This window comes from Corvus kubaryi, unplaced genomic scaffold, assembly GCF_017639235.1.
Source record: "Corvus kubaryi isolate FWS band 111438036 unplaced genomic scaffold, C.kubaryi_AGA036_p1.0 138, whole genome shotgun sequence".
Taxonomy (NCBI): Eukaryota; Metazoa; Chordata; class Aves; order Passeriformes; family Corvidae; genus Corvus; species Corvus kubaryi.
In genome coordinates, this window is record NW_024580672.1 from 21,022,053 (window position 1) to 21,046,310 (window position 24,258).

At 42.9% G+C, this 24,258-nt stretch overlaps 1 protein-coding gene across 2 annotated transcripts in view; it reads right to left on the bottom strand.

The window, feature by feature from the left end:
* Nucleotides 1-24,258, bottom strand: part of ADAM12 (ADAM metallopeptidase domain 12) — a 171,659-nt gene that overhangs the window by 107,457 nt on the left and 39,944 nt on the right. For both annotated transcript variants that reach the window (XM_042019566.1, XM_042019565.1), the window contains exon 3: nt 19,912-19,985. In XM_042019566.1, coding sequence (XP_041875500.1) covers nt 19,912-19,985 — 74 coding nt within the window. The remainder of the gene's footprint in view (nt 1-19,911; nt 19,986-24,258) is intronic.

A 24,258-nucleotide genomic window follows, 5' to 3' on the forward strand; every position in this document is an offset into this window, starting at 1 on the left:
CAGCCACAGGAACAAATGAAACACTGCACTCCAAACCACTTCAGACTGGCAACCTCCTACAGTTGCTGGATCTCCCTAAGCCATAACAAAACTGTCACTGAGATCACCTCCCTCATTCCAAAGCTGTCATGGAAGTTTTCCCCTCTGGCTCATCGCTGATATCCCCACATCCCTTCAGCAGTGCCGTACTCTCCAATCCCTGATGCCATTACAGATTCCCTGGCATAAAGAAGGAGCAGCACTCCCTGCAAGGCTCTGATTTTACTGCACAACAGCTGTCTGTGGCTTGTATTCCCCAGTCTGTCCCCAGGAACTGTCCTGCACTACGGGCAATTCACCAGCCCACTTGGTCAGCCCTGGGAGAGGCCTCTGGAGGAAGAGCAGGGAGACACAGACTGGAGGGAGAGCAGGGAGACACAGACTGCAGTGCTGTCCTTCAAGGTCACGTAATTCCCTTCCAGAACCGCGTTTCCAAAGCATCAGCTTCCCAACAGTGAGGAACTGCACAACAGAACATGTGAAATTGGATAAACATGGCTAATTCCCAAGGGAATCATAATTGTGACAGTGAAACATGATGGTTTACTAGGTCAAATACTTTCTTCAAAGAAACATGCTTGAAAATTATATTGAAAGCTCAACTTGGACAGATTGCAGGGACCTGATCCAACATTATGGTCAAAGATATTTTTTCCCTGAAGAAATCAGTCACTGCACTACACAGGACTTGCATGGACACAAAAATAAATTAATGTTTATTCTGTTTTATCTTCCTGTGTTAACATCATTAACTAAACCATACTAGAATGTCAATCAGGTCTCATGTACGTGTTTATTGTAATACATGAGGTTTTAAAAGATAATCTGAAAAGTCAATTCCAAGCCAAGTTAAAAACCCAAAATTTTCATATTGAAAGATTTTTAAAGCACCACCTAGAGATAATTTGCACCTGAGAAGGGAATATTTTCTATCTAGCAGGTAAGACCCTTATTACATATTAAAAATGGATTGTAACTTTGTTTTCATGGAGCTTAACCTTTTTATGCTTAGATAACATTCAAACAGGTCACAAAAGCTCACCCAATATTTTAGGTCCCTGATCTTTATATTTCCATCCTCAAATGACCAAGTTATGGTGTTGCTTGATAAGATTTCCCGACATAATAGTTTGCAAAGGAATCACAAGAATGCAGGAGTAGAAGGAATCACCTGGTAATAAATATTCACTTCTCTGTCCATCTGAGGTTAAGGAATTCCCAGAACCTCACCATAATCCCAAAACATTCAGAATACAAGCCTGGAAGCCATAGAATTCTGCTGGGCCACAGGAGGACAAGCAGGAGAGATCAAAGGTACTGCCACTGTCTCAGAACCCTCCATCAGCAGCAGATTTCACAGCTGAGAACACCAGGATGGCCAAATCATCTGGAGGTATTTGTGCTCACTCACCCACCTCTGTTTTACAGAGGAAATCCTCTGTTGCTATCAAGATAAACAGACATTTTGTAAATAAAAAGGATTTCATTGAAACAATATTCCTACAACATGAGCAACCTGGTCTGGTGGGAGGTGTCCCTGCCCTTGGCAGGGGGGTGGAATGAGATGAGCTTTAAGGTCCCTTCTAACTCAAACCATTCTGTGAGCCCATGACCATATAGATAAAACATTAATCATAAATTAAGCACAGTGGCAACCAGATAAATTCCAGTTGGATATCATTATCCACAGGCATCCAGATGTTCTGCAAATGATTCATTAGAGATACATTCTGTAACTATAGAGATAAGGACTGAAACTGGAGCTCTGGAATACACTTTACTGACCAGGTCAGGATGCAAAGGTCTTCAAATGTGACCAGGTCAGTGGCCACAGACACTCGGAGAAGATAATCTGATATCCTGGCAAGCCAATGCACACATTGAAACATAGAAGAGGTAAGAGGATGGAATTTGTTAAAAAAAGAAAAAAAAAAAAAGGTGCTGGCAGCTGCATGATGTCAGCTGTACTTGTAATAATAAAGCACTTTCTGGTGAGCACAAACCCCCCAGTTTGTGGTAATTAATCCAAAGCCCAAGCTAAGTCAGCAGTGTTAGCCAAGGGTGATAACACGAGCATATTTCTTTAGGAGAACATCATCCATTTCTATTTTTCTGGCCTAAACCATTCCTGCTTACATTCTTCCACAGCATCTGAATTTGTGTCTGACCTACATCCCACTCCACCCTCAAAGCACAAGAGCTTCTCTGGACACCACAAAATGTCAGGTTTTGGCTACATTGAGCTTTCACATTGGGTAAAGGAGCTTTTTTTACTGCCTGCACTGAATTCTCACCTCAAAAAATGCCCTTTTGGAGAAAATAAAGACATCCAGCAGCAAAGTGTGCTAAAAGAGGGTCTACCCTTCCCTGGGCCTGCCAAAATCCTGCTGAATCACTGATTAGTGGAGACTCCTCCAGGGCAGAAAAAGAAGTTCCTTGTAAAAGATAAAGAAAACTGAAATTTCATGTTAATACCAACAGACTTTGATCTAGCAATATATCCACCAAATGTTATTCCAGTATCACCCTCTAAATCTCTATCTCCAAAATGATGCGGCTTGTCAGAACTTCATACATAAATTTATAAGGGACCATCTTTAATTTCATGCAAATGACAATCCTAAATGGACCTAGTGAAATACTCATTGTCTTCTGCTCTCATAAATTTCAAACTTCTTTCAGTTTTTTCCATCAACTCAGGAGATGAATCACACTTTAACTGTGCCCATCACACATTGCAGTGGCCTTGGCCTTGCACCACGTTCCTATGCTGAAATATTAAGTTCCAACCAAAAAAAAAAGTTGATATTCAGCAAAAGTTTTAGTAATAAAAATAAAATTCTCTATAAAGTCAGGAAATTAAATGTTTTAGCGTGATCTAAATGGATCTCTTATTTGTGTGCCTGGGGACATGGGTTAGTGGTGGCCTTAATGGTTGGACTTGATGATCTTGGAGGACTTTCCAGCCTTAATGATTCCACACTCAGTTCAAATTGATGATTATTTTGGAGCCCCATACCCTGCGCTTTGAATAATTTGTTAGCTTGAGGGTTTTGTCCAGCAATCCCATTTTTGTTACGACAGTCTCTACAATCCTTCAGACAAAAATTACAATGTTTTCCTTTAAAGTATTTTCTCAGGAGAAAAAAATAAAATATTCTAGTGACCTTATCCAAAAATGTCTGTCTTCAGGACAGAAAAGTAGGAAACCAAAGGATTTCCCAGCTTCACTCTGGCATCCTACAGATTTCCTAACCATGCATTGATAATAAATGGGACTGAGTGGATCCTGTGGTGTAGTGTGAACTTACTGGGACCCAAACACGGCCATAATTTGGAAGATTCCTAATTAACAGCTGAATCTTAATGAGTCCATTTCCATGCTAGCTATCTCTCAGGATTAAAAAAGGACCTTTCAGATCACCCAGGGCATGATTTGGGTTCTTGCAATGCACCCAGAGCCATGACCTGCTGTAAGAGTTGGGTCACAGGTATAAATAATTCAACCCAATGAGCACTGGAGAGGTTCATTTACTACATGTAGGGGAAGCAATTCTCCATCTACACCACCTGCAGAGCTTTGGTGGCTTTAGGGACGTGAATCACACCTGGCAAGGACCTCACAAGTCTTACTCTGCATCATTACAGAAATTCTGCTGTGGCCTTTTAGGGCTGAGAGGGAAATGAAGGCACTGCTGCTGCTAAAGGCACTCAGTTGATTCATAAAACCCACAGCCTCCAATCTTTCCATAAAAACATCCCAGAGGCTGGGCTGGGAAGTCACCACTATGGAATTAGGACTCGTAATTACTACGTGGATGGTTCAAGGCCCACATGAACACAAGCAGGGCATTCCCCAAGGTCATGGCAATAGAGATGGTCTTGGAGGAGATGCAGAACCAGCCCAGTAGCCGTGACTGTGCCCAAAAATAAATGCTTAATTTTCACAACGAGGAAGCAAACTGGTGGCAGAAATGGATGGTACTGGGACACCTCCCATGGAACAGAATAAAACCAAAACAGACCAAACTCACCACTGAGAACATGAAAAGGCCAAACAAACCATGACTAAGGAACCACAGGAAATGACCACAAGGGTGGATATGCTCCTCTTTCCAGTTTATCCACAGAGAGATTAAAAAAATGAGATATTCCTCAACCACTGCTCGATGACTTTATTTCAGAATAAGGATGTTGTGGTCCTTCTGCATTAAGATATCACTGCTCAAAATGCACTTGTGAGTGCAAATATAAGATTCAGTCTTTAAAAATCTTTCTTTTAGGTTGATGACAGTTGTATCACACGAAGTCTCTGTGTCCTAGCAACAACATAACTCTTGCTAAACTCAGGCAATTGGAAAATCAGTCAAATTCAGACACAATTAAGATTAAATGTCATAACTGGCAATGTATGAAAAATACTAGGCCTTTCCAATTTGACTTTCTTTTTTTTTTTATTCTCCTCTCCATATCTTTTGCAATGATTCATGCAATGACATGAGTAATACATGGAAATAAATGAGAATTGACTTTTGCTAAGATATCTGAATATAGAACATTAGTTCTTCTCTAAGCATGGCTAGGTGCAGTTCCCATTCTCCTCTGAACCAAACACAAACTGTTGATAAAAAGCACAAAGGTATCCAAGCTCCAAAACAGGCTAATTTTAAACTTAAATCACATCCTAAACCTCTAAGACCCAAGCTTCCTAATTTTTCCTTGACCAAACTTCAAACCAACACCATTGCCCAGTCTTTGTTCATTTGCCACTGAAAGAAGGTAGCTTTAAATTAGACATGAGAAATAAATTCCTCCCAGTGAGGGTGGGGAGGCCCTGGCAAAGCTGGCTGGAGAAGCTGTGGCTGCCCCATCCCTAGAAGTGTCTTTCCCTCGAGGAAATTATGTCAGGAACGAAGTACACAAGTGCCTTCATTTTATGTCTCTCCCATATTTTCTAGCAGTTTTCCCTTTACCATAAATTTTGTAAGCAAAGGATCTCTCCTGGTGCAGGAACTCATGCCTTCTGATCAACAAATCAATCTGATTATGCAGAAGCATCTTATTGTTTAAAACACCCCTGTGCTCACACATCTCACAGCTTTGACATAACACCTCACTTACACACTTTGCTTACTTATACATTTCACTTGCTTATCTTAAACTACTTACATATATCACTCTACTTATGCATTTTACTTACTTACACATTCTACCTACTCTTACATACTATACTTATACATTTTACAACCTTTACATAATACAGTCCATAAACATTTTGCAACTGCTGTGCACAAGACCTCACATTGCTTGATTGGTTTCTCTATTTTGTCCATGAGCTCCACACACACTTTTCTGATAATATGATTGGTTTTAATCCAGTGCAGCACAGTCCCTTTTATCTATTCCTTGCTGCCTCGGTATTTAGTTTTTCAGCTTCTTCTTTCCCAATTCTTTTCCCACTTTAGCAGAGTTTACCTTTCAGTCCTTGATGAATTCCTGAGGGCTCTAACAGGTGGGGCTCCTGATCCAGGCAAGCAGAGTCAAGATGATGACAGCAACAAAACCAATCCAGTGATCAGCAGCCAAGTTGGTCCAAGAAATCCAAACAACAAGCCAGCAAAGAACAGAGAACAGATATAAACCTTCCCCACCTCTCTCCTCAAACCTTCAGACTGGAACTGAAAACCCCTCTTGGGGCTGATGTGCTGCAGCTGAAGGTGGAAAGGCCAGGTGAGGCCGGTGAGGGTAATTCCAGCCTGGTCCCACTCTGAGGGCTCTGGTAAAAATAACTAAAAATGGTTTGGCTGGAGCACACTACCAAGGTTCAAATACTTTACTTACATCCTGTGATCAATTTGTTCTGTTCCATTTCTACCTGTTGTCTTCCTCCCTACTTATTCTTCTTCCAAAACATCTTTTTATTCAAGGAACAGAGAAATATTGGTATGGAGAAGCCACAGAAATTGCTCATCACTGACACTAACGCAGCTTTGCAAATTCAGATGACCTTAAATGAGCAACATTTCCCCATGATCCAACCTATGCTTCCTGTACAATTTTTAGTGAGGAATGATCATGTCATATTGGTTTCCTTACACTTCTTTCCTGACTTCATTTCCTAAAGGGAAAGACAGTTTCCCAACATGTTCTTCCAGTCCCAGCTGGGCACTCAACCTCATGCCTGGTGTGCAACTTCCAGGGTTAAAGGAATGCTCATCTTTTAGCCCTGTCAATAGTTGTACTGTCAGTCACATCCTTGACGCTCATCCTTTGCTCAGACTGAGATATGATCTTAGTTTTTCCTTATCTCTGGATTCCAATAATCCCTTCAGAATCCCTCCAGGACTGAAAACCAGAGCAGCTTTCAGCATCCAGCGGGGTGCATATGCAATGTCCTGACCTCCAGGGCTCACCACGATGACTCTGTTTTCATCTGCAGCAGCTCCTGTGCAACCTTGCTGGGCAGGAGGGCTCTCCATAGAAGATTTCAATGGGCGTGTGTCTTATCTGAGCCTCTTTTCTCTGCCATCACATCCAGTTGTTCCTTGGATACCTCCCTGGGCAGCCCCTTCCAATGTCAAACCACTATTTCCAAGAAGAAATCCCTCCTGATATCCAACCTGACCCTCCCCTGGCACAGCTTGAGGCCATTTCTCTCATCCTGTCTCTTGTTCCCTGAGAGAAGGGACTGACCCCACCAGGCTACAACCTTTATTAAGAGGATTCTGTGGAAACCAACATAACAGAGATTTTTTTTCCTTTCTAATTGTCTTAACAATAGGTTTAGAAACACAGGAAGACCTAGAAAATTCACCTGAGCTCATATGCAAATTCCAGCACTGGCAAATGCCCCAAAGATGCTGTTTGCAGACACTACATGACCTTCCATGCTCCCTCTGCTCTTGGATAAATTTTCACCCTGCTTGAAGTGTGTAAAAAATATGCATAAAGAAGCAAAGGGGACCACTGGAGATGAGAAAAGCAGCCATGCTATGTTTAAATATGTGTGGCAATGCCAGTGTTTCTGATGGAAGGAAAGGGAAAAACCACCAGCAATTAAAACCAGGAACACAAGACAAGGCATCCACCTCTCTGCAGATTTCTGATCTTGTGAGGAGAGTTTCCAAGGAGAAAGCTAATATCACTGTAATCCTTGCTTTTCCCAGTAAAATATATATGTTTTTGCAGAACAGGATTCACTTCTGAAGCTGCACCAACAAGTAAATTATTCATAAGAGAAGAGATAAAAGACAGAACATTTCATAGAGTAAAATATTTAGACTCCCCTATCTCTGGCAGTGTGATCATGCTCGTACTAACTGGGCATACTGGGAATCAAAATGAAGCTCAATTAAGTGGTACAAATGATGCACATAAAATACATAAAGTTGATAAAAATGACAGCTCTCCTGCACCTACGTTTCATCTTTCACGTCGAACCAGTTCAAGGAGAACTAAGCAAAGATGCAATTAATCAGTGCTCTAACACTGTGCTACTTATCAATATGTGAGTGCAACACCTCAATAAAACAGGATGCTTAAAGGGCTGCTAAATGTATCAATATTCAATTACACAACGTTAATAAAGCCATTAAAAGAGAATTAACAAGGGTTTACTCAGGAAGTATCTCTGTCTGACATTAGGTGGCTCTTTAAACATTTTCTAAAGAAATACAGTAAAAAGCTATTAAAATATTTATGCAATGCTTGCATTAGTTCTGTTTAACTGGCACAGCAGCAATAATATCAGCAGTTTTAAATGCCCTGCTTCTCAGCACCATGATTATCCACTAGTTATGAGAGATAAATAAATTCCCAGTCTTAGAATTTTAATGCTTTTCATTACAAAGAAAAGATCTCCAAATCCTTCATTAAAGCTCAGAGCCTCACTAAAACCAGATGCTTCCAACTCTTTGCTGAGGAACCAATATCAGAGTGTGCTGCAGCAGGAACTGGGCTGGAGGTTGTCACCAAGGCTCCTGCCTGCCCAGGTAGCCCCAGAGGAAAGCTGGGTTTTGTCCCAAACCTTTGAGCTCCGGCCTCACAGGCAAAGCCTTCCTGGAGAGCTCCGAAAGCAAAGGCAGATTATTTCATTCCAGGAGATTGTGCTGGTGCAGCACTTCTGGGCTCGTGGCTCCTCCTCTACTCCCGAGTAACAAAAAGCCTCCCAGGACTTGTTAAATTAGCCAATGTAATGAAGTCCAATTCTGTGCTACTTGCACAGGGACTGGAAAAGATTTCGTGTTTCCATGTACATAAACAAAACCTGGCTCAGCACACCAGGGAATTAAGAGGTTTATGAAATACAAAAGACATTCACATTACTCTGTTAAACAATTCATTCTCTACCCTGCCCTTTCCTACTAAGTGAATTCATTACTTATAAAAAATATACATTTGCTGCTGGCTCTTTTTTGCTGCTGGTGACTCAGTGCTGGTCCCCAACACCTTGGGGCTTTCTGGGGTCACACTGATGCTGCCCCTGGGGCACTGGGCTGGTGGCACAAGCACTGGAAGAAAAGGAAGGTGCAAGTGTTCTCTCTCCCTATTATCCAGAGGTTTTGGGTGCATAACAGTGCCAGCTGTGCTGCAGGAAGAAGGACAGACTGCACCATTGATCTGCATTAAATTATTAGGAGGTGTGGGAATGAAACAAATGGATTCACACCCTGGAAAATCCAAAATAAAGCAGTTCCTCTGATGCTGCCCAGACAGTGCTGGGTATTTTTCTTCCAGGAATTGCTAAGCTCAGGGAAAATGCTGGTTTCTTGCAGGACAGGTTGGGCAAACTTCATCGACATAAACCCATCTTTGCACTGAGGCACCTATGACTCCTCTCAAGGAACTACTGCAATTTTGATGGATACTCCTCTAAATTAGTATAAAAATCCACATTCTTCTTTGGAAAATAAGATCACTTATTATTTAGCAAGATCAAACAGGTGCTACCAAGTTAAAACATCTTAACTGGCTTCATTCTCCTTTTAAAAAGGTCATTATATTCAATCACCAGGCCTCTGAGTTCAAAGGAAGTCAAATGCATGCCCTGCTTGAACATTATCCACAGAATGCTTTGGAAAGACATTAATTTGCCACAATTTGAATCCACAAAACAAAGTGAGGAAGGCTTTGATGATGATGCAGCTCCTCTATGAACAAATATGTATTATATCCAACCCCAAAGCAAGAGAAAACTGCAGCTACTTGCTCCTGACTGCTTTGTTTTCAGAAGACACTAATAACTATCCACTTCTCTAATAAAATAATTAAATCTTTCTAGCACATTCCCTCCTCTCCTCCCCAAATATTTTTGTTTCAGAAGCATTTATGTTGCAATCACTGCTGGGGTTTATGCTACCTCAACACTATCACCCAGATAATAACGTGGTATCATTTATTCGTCTTTGGGGGGATTTTTTTGCTGCTTATGTAGGGGTAAGAGATACATTCCACTTTTCATTCCTTGTGTAGCATTCAAAATCCCTGCTTTTTCCTAGGTTAGATTTTTATTCGTCCAACTAAAAGCTATCAAAGGGTTCTGTGGAACTTGTGAAACTGTTGTGGCTTCCAACACTCCAATCTTCAACTAGGTCAGTTTTAAATCTGAACAAATTAGGTTACACCTAACAGGCACCCAGTCCTTTGTGGGGGATTTGCCCATTTTTCAGCCAAATGCAAGGGGTCTGACTGCCCTTATTTTTGTATTTATGGCAGAGTGATCTTTCATGCAGTGAGTGTGAGAGTGTCCCTTTCAAAGCCCAGATCCAGCCAGGACACACATCCAACGCAGGAAACACTGCAGAGAGACAAATGTGTGCTCTGGATTTCTGAGTCACCCCAATACATTTATTAAGCACCGAGTTGTGCTTTTACAACTGGTCTCCATCAGAGATATTTCATCTGTTACCAGAGCGTCATCTCTCCTAATGACTCATAATGCAGCCTCATTCCATTGAGCTTGATTTCCCTGCCTCATCAGCCTCTTGTTCTCCAGGGGCAAAGCTGCTCTTTTCAGCATGTTCAGCCCACAGAGAAGTGGCCATTAACTGCAGTTCCTCATTATGTAAGAATCAGCTAATCAAGACTGACCAAGACATAACTGATGTTGTGATTGAGGAAAGGGAGACATCTGCTTGGAATTATCCAGCCCGCTGTTTCAAAACTGATAAGGCATTTACTGCCTCGGTGTTCAGTTGGAATGGGAATAAATGGGTTTGGGGGATGGCTGGGGGAATGTGGAGTTTGCTTTACCAGTGGCTTGGGAGGGAGAGAGGGATGGAGGGCACAAAGTGCAAGCAAGGCCCAGTGCTGAGGAGAAAAGGCAGAACCTGTCTGCAAACCACGCCAGCACCAGGCACAGCTGACAAATTCTAAGCTGTATTTGAGGGGCTGTGTGTAATGTAAAGAAAACTCATTTCCATGGTTTTCAGGCTAAGTTGTAAAAATATTTCTACCTCCATTTCCTAATTCCCATCCAGCTGTGTATTTTTTTTCTTTATCTAATATCCAGAGTAAAACTAACATTCAAATGTATCAAATTCATTTCTGATGTGAATGGACAACCATTCCCCTGAAGTCAGAGTGGGCTGTATAGATGTATTCCTGATTAATTTGGTGATGGAGCTTGCTTTTTTATTTCTAAATTTCATATGCAGCTTTTCTGAAGCCAAAAGTTTACGTTTTATCAGAGCTCAGGAGATACACCTTCTTATTCTTTCTTTTTGCAGAAAAGAACTGTAATAAAACACGACCTTTTTATACATAAGTTGTAGCAGAATATGCTGGGCAGATAAAACACGTAACATGAGAAAGACTGCATTGAAACTGAACCCTAACTGGGGCTGTAACTGAACATAACTCTTGTTTCCCTCAGGGAAAGGAAGAGCATCAGATAGGAAGAGGACACTGTGCTTTTCCTGGACTGAGCAACGCCGAGAGACTGCAAATATGTGGGGCAGAGGAAGGAACAGGCAGGCTCTGCTCTCCTCCGGGGGGGACTGGGAAGCACAAATTGCCAGGAATAGTCCCATTCCGGGGGATCGTTCCGGTGTTCTCAAATTCCCTTATTCCTACAAAAGGCACACTTCCACACACAGCCAGGTACTTGGGCTTCTCACAGCTACTTCAAATGAACGAGGAGCAGGTAGCAAGATAAAAGCACAGGAATAAATTGGACCCAATTCTTGAAGGAATCTGTCTGGATTACTGAGGCCAGACATCAAAGAAGGGGAAAAAAAAGCACCCTCTTGCCAAGCTTATGTTTCCATATATGTATTTCCTCCCCACTCTTCATATAGACTCTGCTTTTTGCATCAGCCCTCTTGGCTGATATCGCAACACTCTGCGCTCGCATGCTGCTTTTCATCTTCAAAATGTGAGCAAATTCATCCTCGAGGCTCTCAAAATGTGAACAAATTCATCCTCGAGGCTCTGCTGGGAGGAAATGAGATCAATAAATGCGGGATCCCTCCTTCCCTGCGGGGCAGTTGGACATGGGTTGTCTGGGACAGGGAGCGAGCACCTCCCGGCCCCGTGTGCTCTGCAGCCGGGGACGGGTTTGGATTTATCCAGCAGCACTTTCTGCCATCCTCGGAGCCCTGAGAAACTGCTCTGTCACTTGGAAAGGAATGGACATTTTCTGGAAAGAGTCTCAAGTTCAGAGTCCAGCAAAGTGTCTGCTTCTCCTCTAAATTCAGCCCCATACACAGAAAAATCTTGTCCTCAAGTACCTTTCACCTGCCTTCTTCTTTCTTCCCTCATTTCTTTTTTTTTTTTTTCTCTTCATTCTCATTCTCTCTTTTTCCTTTCTCCTTTTTTAAATTTTTTGAAGAGGCAAAGCTCCCCTCAGTAGGTGCAGAGAGCCAGCTGGTGCAGCAAGCAGCTCTGCAGACATGCCTGCAGCCTGAGTCACGCACGCCGAGCTCGAGCAATGGAAAAGGAGCCGTTACATCAGGGATGTTGAATCGGATCCTGCCCAGAGAAACATCCAGGAATCACACTCTGCTGTGGACACACATTCACTCCTTTCCCCTGCTTTCCCTCCTCTTTCCATGGATTTTGTGACAGAGGAGGACCCCAAGGTTTTTAGAGAGGGGTCTGTGCACATTGGTCACCTTCCCGGCAGCCCTGGCAGGAAAGAAATGCTTGAAATGCTGAAGGCTGCCCTGCTGTGCCTATGGAAATTCATACACACCTGGAAATCCCTCTCAAGGGAGTTTGGAAAAGGTGGGAAAAAGAGAAAATAAAGAAGAAAAAAGACGGAAGGAAAAAAAAAAAAAACCAAGGGAAAAGAGAGACAGATTAGATGAACATTTATGTGGAAGTTGCTGCACTCAGTTCCTGACTGAGATCTTTGAAGGAAACTGAGGTATGGACTCTTCATGAGAACAGCATGGCCATATCCTTAGCCCCTTAAAAAAATCCCTACACTCAGTTAGTGATACAAATTTGTTCTTTTAAGGCTACAGGGATGTAAAACCATTTCCCAGGACCTCCACACACAAACCACTTGGTGCAGATGTGAGGGGAAGACTTTCATCTAAATTCCATGGCCACAGCATGGCAAAGCTGCCAAACCTTAGGATTTAAGCATGACTGTGACAATATTATCAGGGGTTTGCTTTTGGTTGGTTTGTTGGTTTTTAAAAAAACTTATGACACAGCAGAAAAACCTTGAGGACATGAATCTCAAGTATTAGAATGGAAGACATGATAAAAAGAATCTTAAATCTTGCATCTTGCTTCTTGAAATTTTTTTTCATGTTGTGATATCTTTTCCCAGTTTGTTCTGACACGGACACACATTGCCAGGTCTTCCTCCTCCTGCTCCTGTTATCTCCCTTCTGCTACATCCGACCCCCAACTAAAACCCCAGGGGGCAAACTCAGGGAAGGGACAATTCCATGAATCATAACATCATGGAATGGTTTGGGTTGAAAGGGACCTCAAAGCCCATCCAGCGACACCCCTGCCATGGGCAGGGACACCTCCCACTGTCCCAGGCTGCTCCCAGCCCCAATGTCCAGCCTGGCCTTGGGCACTGCCAGGGATCCAGGGGCAGCCCCAGCTGCTCTGGGAAACCCTGTGCCAGGGCCTCAGCACCCTCAGTTTTGACTTGAAAACCCATTTACAGTCCTCCCTGTATTTCTGAAGCCAGAAAGCAATATCCACAAGTGTTCCTGAAAATCAGGAGAAACCTCTTGGGTCTGGACTGGTCTCTTTACAGGTGGTGTGAGGAGGAGCTCAAACACCCCAAGCAGTGCCGGGGCACTGAGGCTGCAGAGCAGAGCTCAGCATTTCCCCTTCGCTGCTTTGAGACGCTGCTCACTCTTGTCAGGAACAAATTTTAAAAACCTCAACAAGCAAAAGGATTCTGAAAGCTGCCCAAGGAGCAGATAGAAAAACCACGTGAGGAACCCTTGGGAGGTTTGTGAGCCAAGCCTGGCTCCAGCTGGACCCTCCCATCCTTTTCCTGCCAACCTGCACAGCGACCTGGGACATGCAGCGCTCCTCGCCACGTGGGCTGCACTATCAGCAGGAGATTATGAGGTTTCCAGAAGGTTTTTATCTCCTGTCTCCCCCTTAATTATGAATTTACTCTCCTAGAGGATTGCACGTTGCCGTGTGCTCGTTGTCACGGCGCTGGGGCTGAGCTCAGCCCGCCCGCAGAGGAAAGGAGGGAACAACATTCCTGCTCCTTCCCTATGGCCAGCTCTGCTCCCGACCTCTTTGCTGAGCCACGGCAAAGGGAAGTGCTGAAAACCTCGCATTCTGCAAGGGGAGGTTAAAACACAGCTCCGAAAATACTGGAGTCGGCTGCTGCAACGTCTTCAGAGAGTGGAACCTAAAGCAGGCTAATTCTTTATTAAATGTTTTAGTCTATGCGTCTGGATTACTGATCTGTCTTTAATTGGAAGGTTCAGCTGTGGACTGCTCTGACTGACAGAGAGTGAACAAGAAAAACTTTGTGTTGACTTGGCTCCAAGCTGCCAGCTGATGACACTCTGGAAACTCAGGAAAACACTCGTGCAGAAAGACCAGCACCTGTCCCACCCATCAGACTGATTTTGTTTACTGCGTGAACAAGGTCTGCAGTTCTGCAGAACACACAGAACTGTGAAACTTCCACATCTCAGTTTTCCCAAAGAAAAGGGTTTGATCCATCAGTCCTTCACTCATGCCCAGGCTGCAGGGCAGGGGCAGGGGAGCACTCACTCCCCTGACACCACATCTGCCCCCAAAACTTTGGGATGTAAGTAGGACACAGTTCTCTCTTCTCTCCAGGGAATTTGGCACAGCCCCATTACCCTGCTGTTTTGCGGGCATGGGGAAGAGAAGTTTGACCTTGATAGACATCGTGACAGTCAGCCACAAAAAGGTCTCAGAATTTGTATTTCTGTGTCTTTTTATCCTCTCCACTTCCAGCATATCAGCACATAAATATCTTCTTTCATTGTTCCTTTCTTTTGCTGTGTTCATGTAAGGAGTTGGAACTCCTTATGGGGAACTCCTGATGTCTGTGGGGGTTGGAACTATATGGTCTTTAAGGTCCCTTTCAACCCAAGATTTTCTATGATTCTGTGATTGTAAGGAGAGAAAAAAACAGATCAAGAAAGCAGCAGTTTCTCTCCTGGTGGGGCTGAACCCTTTCACTCCAAAATGACACAGACAGAGGTAGCCCTGACCACACAACCTCACCTACCATTGCTAAAATCACAGAACAAACCTTGGTTTCTCAGTGCCCATGATAAATATTTCATTTTTATACCACAAACCTGTGGGAAGTAGCTGTACCCTTAGAGCCACAGACTGATCCCATTTTTGCTGTAGCTGTGGTAGCTGAATAGCCACATTTCAGCGTGGTTTAGACCATCTGACTGGTGCCATTGCAGAAGGGGAAAAACTGTTCCTTCCATTAAAGTGAAACTTTTACTTCAATTACAGTGAAATCCCAACTGTCAGCTCAGGCTGAAATGCTGCAGTACAGCTGCCAGCTCCAGCACTTGCAGATAAAACAGGCTGAGGTCACAGTTTTTTGGCTAAGACACAGCACAGGATTATAATAGCAAGTATATTCTGACAGGTCCCAGCTCTCTGTTTGGGATTTGTTTGTTTAGATTTGTTTCTCCATCCGCATTTCAAGCCATTGATTCTATAGAAGCATGTCAGTTCATTAACAAATCTTGTCAGCTATTTTCTTTGGCACTGGGAATGGGTTGTTTCCCTGCTAAATTAATCCAGCTCCAATGTCACTTGCACACCAATCAGTGTTCCCATTCAGGGAGGTCAGGCAGAAAAGTGGAGAGAGCAACTTCTTTTCTTTGAACCAAAAAGGGAAAACAAAGTATTGCTGAACTCTGAAGCCTCATTAGAACTGGTCACATCAGCACTGTGCATGAAGATGGCTACTGCCTGGTTTCCAGCCCAGGGAATGCTGCTGGAGCCTCCTCAATCGTAGGGAAAAGCTTTCAAAGTGACCTCCAACACGGGGCCATTACATCCCAACCCATCCTGGGTACTGTGTCTCCATGAAGAAGTGGAAAATGTGCAAGGAGGACAGTCAAAGATGCTCTAAATCTCTGGAGATCTCTGGGATCCTAAAGGATTTATAGGCTAAGATGGAGTCTTATACCGTGGCCTGAGGTGGATTTTGTCTCCTGATAAAATGGAAGAATTTTTACAGAGGGAATAAAAGGCAGCAATGTAACCTCATATATTGCCTTTTTTATATTGCTTTGTTAAGGCTGGGCTATAAACCTGACGAAAAGGAGCATAAAATGATGGGGAAATGAAGAGTGAACTCAGCTCCTCTAAAATATTCCAGCCTTTTCTTTCCATTGCCATGTTCCAATGGACCCTGCCAGTGGCCCACCAGCCACAACAACGCTGATCTCACCCTCAGTGCCCCCTCTGCAAAGCTGGAGAGCGAAATCCCAGTGAAGGAAACTGTCCAGGACACACCTGGGATGTTCTTGATGTCCTCGGGGCAAAGCCATCCCCCCTCCATACTCGACTTATCTCAGCTTTTTATCCTTCTGTGCCCCAGCCTCAGGTACACACAGGAGTCAGCACTGGGAGAGCTCTCCAGCATCTGTTCAGAGTTACATTTCTTTGACATTCATAATTATGACCTTTGTCAGCAGATCATGGAAGCATGAAATTAATTTTGAAAATCAGTAATTCCGCTGACTTTACCTGGATCGCTCACATGTTTAAAGTTAAAAGAACACTTAAGAGCTTTGCTGTATACAGACCTAGCCCTGACAGAGTGCAAAACGTTTCCAGTCACAGACAAACAGCCAGTAGCCACAGACTGTTCCACTCTCCAGCTCCGATTTAATCTTACAGGGGCTCTGTTTCACTGACACAGCCGTGAACTGCTTCCCTCTAAGACCCCCATGCTGCAATCAACTTTCAAGGGATTTCTAAGTGCATACATTACTGTCCCTTGCACACCAGCAGAGCATCAGTATTGCTGATGTAATGCACCCCAGCCCAGTCAGCTGCTCCAAAAAGTGGTTTATTTTGCAGCTGATCGATGCTTTGCTGATTCTGGAAATCTCTCCAATATGACAAGTGTTTCTAAAACATTTAAACCTTCAGAGCTGAAGGTTCTCAGGAGTGCAATCATCTTTTGCAGTTAAATCATGGTAAGGAATGTACTTGCAACGTGAGCTCACTCGCAGGTTTTCTGCCTGTGACAAATTGAATCCACCACAAATAATTTTGGGGTTGCAATTACAGATGGGCAGTGCCTGGAAATTAATCACTGAAGTATTTAATGAATATCTACAAAAGTAATCTCAACAGCTGCAAGCCATCGAGAAGATTTCAAACCCTAGGCTACGAAGGCAGGTACCAGTAACTCTTCCAGAAGTCACTCAGAACATCTTGCCCAGTACACATGAGCACATTTTGATGAGTCTGAATATCAGAAAACACCAAACTGACATTCAGTATTTCCACAGATAACAGATGGTTTCACACGTTGCTCCCCACTTGGGGTTGCCTAATGCATCTGAATGATGTTTTGAAATATAACTCAAGGTTTGGAAAATCTCTAAGGTTTTCAATAAATGGAGTTTAATGTCAAGACTACTCAAAGCAGCTGTTCCTCCTAACCATGGAAAATCACATCCAGGTTTTTTTTTGCATGACCCAATGCAGAAATGATGTAATTTAGGGGTCCCATGCACCTCCACCCCCAGCATGCTCGAAGGAATAGCATGCTTTACATGAAACCACAGAAAGATAACAGCACATGTCTCAGAGCTTCGTGTGCTGCCACTTTTTACTCCAGACAAGGTGTTTGTGTTTCTCTCCCCACTCCTACCTGCAGCAGGTGAGTAATGGCTCAATGCTTGCAGGGCGTTTGAGCTGCACATTCCACACCAACAGCAGAAAGAGGGAGCAGGGGCTGTGTGCTCATCTGCATCCTTGGAGATTCCCAGGAAGCAGGGATGGGAACATCGCTCCCTTCCCCAGGGAGATGAGTTTCTCCCACCTCTGGAGTCCAGAACCCAGCCTGGCCTGCTGCCATCAGATGTTTGCTCTGCAGAAACGCAGGCTCTCATTTCTCTCCTGGGCATTACTTCTCACCCCATGCCCCTGCAGACCCCCTGGAAGCAGCAGGGTGCTCGTGCCCCCTCACCTCCCGTGTCACCACTTGTCTGTCCGTGCCAGTGACAACAAACCCAACACCAGCACTCCAGGCAGAAGGAACATGAGCACAACTTCCACAGACAAGCACAAAGACCTTGGGATTGTTTTCCCTGGGAAGCGCAGCTCAGTCCTGCAGACCAGTGTGTGGTTGTGATTTACAGTAACAAAAAACTGGCCTACAGATGCACACACTGAGAAAACTTCTGCATGGACTTGCAACACTCAGACCATCAATTCTTAGGAAAATCAAAGTCAAAAATTCTGAAGAAAAAGGCAAAATGATTTTGCAAAACCACGACCAACTTCTTCCTGTGGTTTGGGATCTGTGAACTGCCTCGTGTGCCATGAATGCCAAACCCAGGCAAGGCTGAGTGTCCCATTACACAACACTGCCTCAAAGCTGCTGCTGCTGGGATGAGCAACCTCGTCTTGTCAACACCACACATGACTCTCCCAGAATGCAAATCTTCAGCTGGACGCTCCAGTAACTAAAAAAGACAATCCCAGTTTACCCCAGCCGAGAAACAATAATTGATAAATGTTGTATTTCTTAAGGAGCAGATCTCAATATCTCCAAATCCACGCAGTCAGGCAGACGCCCATAGAGGTAATTTATTGCACTTTCCTGTCCTGCTTCTAAAAGAGGGGGAGATTGCATCTTAAAATCTTCTAAATCTGACTTTATTACAGGTACAAGAGAGTTTGGTATGTTCAGCAAAGCCTGTATTAGCAGTTTTATGGTTTTTATGTTTTTATGTTCTTTTAATCGCTGACATGGAATGCAAATAGTTTCCTCAATTGCTACATACTTCCCATTCCTGCAGGAAGGCACACCCTTTGACAAAGATTAAGAGAATATAAAGTGAAATCCCTGTTTACTAAAGGAATTAAATCCTCCTCTAGTTACTGGAACACAGCAACCTATGCATGGGGGATCTACACACCCTTCAAGGACAGGTTTTCAACAGCTAAAGAGCATTAAAAATAATATAAAGCAAGCTCAAGATTTGGGCTTGATGGAGAATAATAAAGTGAACTGGAATTCTTCACAGCTGGGTAATGTTAGGGTTCATCCAAACGACTGGGAATAAAAAGCATCTTGAGTTGTTTTGCTCCAGAGGACTAAAGAGGTGCCCCGTGGTTTTCCATTGAAGTTGTCCATCCCCAGCCCGAGGCAGGATGTCCCTGGCCTCCCCTGGACATTTGCTTTCACAGGCACATTCCTTCCTCCTAACAGATAAAACTGCATCGCTCCCATCCACGCTCTCTCTATTAAACTGAAAAAAATACCTTTGTGGCTTTGACTCCCCAGCAGGGGAACCTACAGAACTCACAGATCCTTAGGAAGAGTTATAAAAAGTTTTCCCTAGGTTGAGCATGATCTTTGGTTTGCCTTTGACAAACAGCACGCAGTTGTCCTGATCTGGATTCCCACGACATATGCTTGAGATTCTCTTAGAGGAAAACGGAACAGTTGTGGGGTAGAAAAAGAATTTGATGACTTTTTCCATTTGTCATGGACTTCCAGAGCAGTGATTTCATTCCTGTAGGGTTTTGTATCTCTTTAAAAACTCTGCCCATGGGACCATGTCCACAGCAGTCTCTGATCCCTCTCTGAAGCTCATAGACACGAGCAGGATTTGCCAAGAGCACATGGAAAAAGATGCACACAAACAAGGGCTCAAGCCCAGCATTGGTCCTGGGCCTCATGAACAGCACAACCATCCCATCGTCAGCCCCTTGCCAGCAAACCCGGAGAGCTGCATTTAACATTCCAGCAGGGCTTAAGCCCAATGTCTTGACTCATCATCCCTGATGGACACTGCATGGAGCAAATCATGGGTGCAGGCAGCATTAGGACAAAGGAGTCCTCCCCAGAAAATTCCAGAGACTGTAGGATATTCCAGATTACTATAAATAAAAGCCTTACCACAGGAAAGGAGAACAAATCCAAATCAAATACACAGGAAAACCCTGAGAGGCAACATGTCCATTTTCAGCCCCACATAAATGCACACAAGCCATAGAGATTCTTGCTCTATCAGCAATGCACAAATACCCATAATCCAAACCGGAACAAAACTCTCTTGTTAGGGGACTTTTTATAGGGGACCACTAGGAAAACTGGCCCCAGGTTAATTTTAAACCATCAATTTTAAAATTATAACCCTCCTCCAAGAGTACAAAGTGACCACGCAGCAGGGTACTTACTCATTCCTCTCCAGATCGATGACCAGATGTTTATTTTCAGCTTGAATTACAAACTGCAGCAGTGCTGGGTGGTTCTGAAAAAGAAACAGAGTTGACTGAGTCCAAACCCAGAGTCCATCATCCTGCACCCGGCTCTGCCAGGGAAATGGACATCATGGAATCAAAGGAAGGTTTGGCTTGGAAGGGGTCTTAAGAACTGTTTAGTTCCCATGGGCAGGGACACCTCCCACTGTCCCAGGCTGCTCCCAGCCCCAATGTCCAGCCTGGCCTTGGACACTGCCAGGGATGCAGGGGCAGCCCCAGCTGCTCTGGGCACCCTGTGCCAGGGCCTGCCCATCCTCCCAGGGAACGATTCCTTCCCAATATCCAAGTTGTATTTCAATTTTTAAAGATGCATTTCAAGCTTTTCATAAGGCGTAGTTTTTATCTTAAAAGAAAAAAAGATGTGGTGTTGCAGCAATTAAGGTCATCGAATATCCTGAGTTGAAAGGAACCCTTAAGGATTGTCAAGTGCAAAAAATGTGAAATATCAATAAAATATGGTTGACAGTATTATCAAGCATCTCTGTGACAACAAGAGACAAAGTATTTATGCATATACAAGTAAGTAAGAGAATTTTCTAAACACGCCATCAGCAACAGAGCCCGTGGAAATCCCAGTTGCACTCCAGCACGGATCAGGACATCTGGATCGCATTTTCAGCACCATCATGACTGTGTGCAATCTTCACATTGCCTTTCCCCTGATTATAAAAAACCAAGTTCTTTTTCATCTCAAGCATCCAAAGGTAAACCCATTAATTTTGAGCAGAGCTGTGAGAGAAGATCTGAAGCAGAGGAGGCCTAAAAACTTGCAGGAGGGGGCAATGCACCTACACAGGCTCTGGAAGCTGCACTTCCAAGGAGAAAGCACAATTTGCAATATGCTGGCTACTCTTGATCCAAAAGTCTCGGCTCAGATAAATTTTAAAACTGTTTACATTTAACTTACATTTCATTAAACAAACTCACTGGATTGCGCGACAGCATTTCCTTGTTTGAAATTCCAACAGTAGCTCCATAAATCAGCTGTTCCCCCGTACACTCAAGACGCTTTTCTGGAGATGTATGCCAGCCAATTGCAGCAAGATCATTTTAGGGTTCTAGTGTTTAATTGATTTATTGAGAAATGTGTCTGAATTCGGGATTGCTACAGCGGAGCCTGGTGAGGCCTCTGTGACAGATAGAACATCCCCGCCCTTGGAATGCAGTGATTTTCAAATTGTTTGAAAAATTAGAGATGTTTATTAAAAAGTGAAATTATTGGGAGGCTGTCATAGACTAAACAAAATTGTTCAAATGAGAAATATTTCCCCAGTGCTCTCAGGCTTTGTTAAGCCCAGACTGGCAGAGATACCATTGCTTTATCCAAAGTGTCCTGCTCGTGCGAATCCAAACGTGCTTTCCCAGCAACAGCATTGAAATTCTGCATCTCTGTGAACTCTGCAGAAACCAGATCCCACTAGAATGCTAAATAAATGCTTCAGACTATCCTTGGCACTCAGCAAACACATGGGAGTCATTTATTGGCATGAATATTTAGAAGCAGTGTTGATTATGCCTTTAATATTAGTGCATTGCTTCCAAAACCCGTGAGATCTACAGAATATGGAGTTTTGAGAGAGTAAACCACAATTAATTACAATATAACACAGTAAATAATTAAGATATTGCAGTGGCACAAATGGATTCTTTTCAGCTGAAGGCCCTCTTAATATGGAAATGACAACTATGTTTATTCATGAGTTCACAGTGGTACTTATTTGACAGTCAATTGATGTTGGTAAAGTTGCAAAGTTAAAAAAGCAGCTGCAGAATAGAACAGGCTGTTACAAGACAAAATCATCTCTCAGAGAATTCCTAAAGCTGAAACTTCTTCTCACGGAGCACAATAATGGCCCCAGTTATGGATGCTGCATTGCTTTGCACAAGACCCAGGTTCAGAATCTTGCTTCAGCATCGATTTTTCTTTCAAACAAATAGCTCATTTCCTCCTTTTCCATCTGGGAGGAGATGAGACTATACTTTTTCTTAGTCTGACTGGAATTCATAAGCACAAATGCAGCAAAAATTACCCACTGCACAGGTGTTAGGGTGACTACAAACAGAAACACTTGAAATTATAAATTTCTAATGGTAAAGAAAAACGAGTATCTTTCAGAAAGGGCATTTAAGGTTTGTGTTTCAGCTTTTCCTCCTCTTCTTTAATCCATACACTTGTGAAATCAATTCAGATTTTTTGTTTGTTTGTTTGGGCTTTTTTGGGTTTTTCTTGCAGTGGTTCTGGAGTCTCCCCTAAAATATTTGCACATTTCTGCCACAAACCCTTTAAAGTTCATTTTAAATCCCATTAAACACTGTGATACCCTCCCTTTACAATCAATATTTTCAAAACTGAGTTGCATGGTGAAATGGGAATGACTATAAATACAGATATTAGAGCAGTGCTTTATATTTTCCACTCAGAATAATCAAAAAAAGCACCTTGTGGGGGTACAGTCTCCTGCTCAGAACATTTGAGAAAGAGCCATATGTTGTAAGTCTTCCTTAAGAGCCACAGAAATAATTTCTGTGCTGGTGCCACAACTTATTCCCAAATTGATTGATCCCTTTAAATTTATTGACTGTGGAAGCCAAGTGAACCTGATGAGAGTGGCATTATTTAAAACATAATGAAGAATTGTTTGTGGTTCTACCTTCTTTTCTCCACAGACTCAGGTTTTCTAGTTCTCTTCTAAAACTGCAGTTTGCTGTTTTCCTTTTTAGCAATGGTTTGGTTTTTTTTGTGGCATAAGAGAAGATTTCATCAGTGCACACAAGCTTTTCCCTGATCTCCTAAGAGGCCAAACTGACTTCAGGATGATTGAATTAGGAATATCCATAACTTTCCCTCTTATTTAGAGGATTTACTTCCAAAATCTGCATCAAATTGTATCAAAAAACCTGGAAAAGCGTTCCCCCCCTTAATTTGCTTCTTCCTTGCTTGGAGCTGAGGGGTTTTGGTTTGAATTGATGTTAGTAAAACTCAATATGCTGAAGGAAATTAGTGAAACATTAAGTCAAGGTCAAGCAAGAATTCTCACTGATAAAGCAGACTTTAAAAATTAATAAATCAGTACTTGATTAGCTGGAAGATGATGAGCCAGTAGCTTATTTCTGAGTCAGAAAACTTCTGCAGTAAATCTACTTTAACTAGTACATGTTCTTTGAGTATTACTTTTATTATTTCCTTTTTAAATCACATTGATCTTCTGATCTTCATATAGAAAAAGGAAGGACAGTTTGAGGATTAAGGGCTTTCCCTGTGAATATAGGGATGGTGTTGGGAATACTGTCTAATAATAATGATATCTAGCCTCAAAATAACCCATTTTTATTCCTGAAATACTTGTGGAGAAGATACATCTGGAGAAGATTTGTTCACCTTGGTGGGATGCCCATTCTGAAATTTGAATGCAAAGGAGTTGTCACTGAGCAAAATCTTAATTATTGCTGGATCCCCCTTCCTTTGGGCTGTGATCCCAGTGCAAGGCTGTGAGCTTTTCCCCTCCAACTCCCTGCTGGGATTGGGAGAGAAGACTCCAAGTCATTTCTTACTACATCTGAAGAGCAGAAAACTGATGGAATGGGGAGTCCTAACACATCTGTCTTTGCAGCTTCCTCTCTATAAAAGTAAAGGATTTTACTGGATTGAGATACATGAGTTAGATCAGCACACACAACTTTAAATAAATTCTAGCAATTACATAATAGAAATAAAGGGAAATATCTACAGATAAGGAAAAGAGTGAAAATGAACTCAAACCAGCAGCATTGATTCGTTTGGAAACAGAAATTCATTTTCAGCTGTATCCAGTGTCTAAATACAGTAATTTGAGGATAGAGATCAGCACAAGAAATAGAACCAAAAGGGGTCATTTTGCTTCTCTGGTTTCAAAGTTTTAAATTATATCCTGACAGGGTCAGACTGAAATAGGCAGGTTTGTTAAATCCAGCAAAGAGGTTTCCAGGCCCTCCACAGCTGGTATTAACTTTGCTAAAGCCAACCCTGCAACAGGCTCAGCTTTGCATGTGGCCAAGGTGACCTAGGCCCGTGCAGTGCTGAAACGGGCCAAAATTGCTGAGGCAGAAAGGAAAAAGTAATAATTATGAGGAGAATTATGGATTGCAATTGGTTGTATGCAACGTGGCTCCTGACATTCCACAGGGAGATAAATAAAAACGCAGCAAACCCTCACAGAGCCTGGGCTTCAGTTTAAAGACAGAAATCACATCAAGTCAAACCAGATTCAATGACATGACAGACAA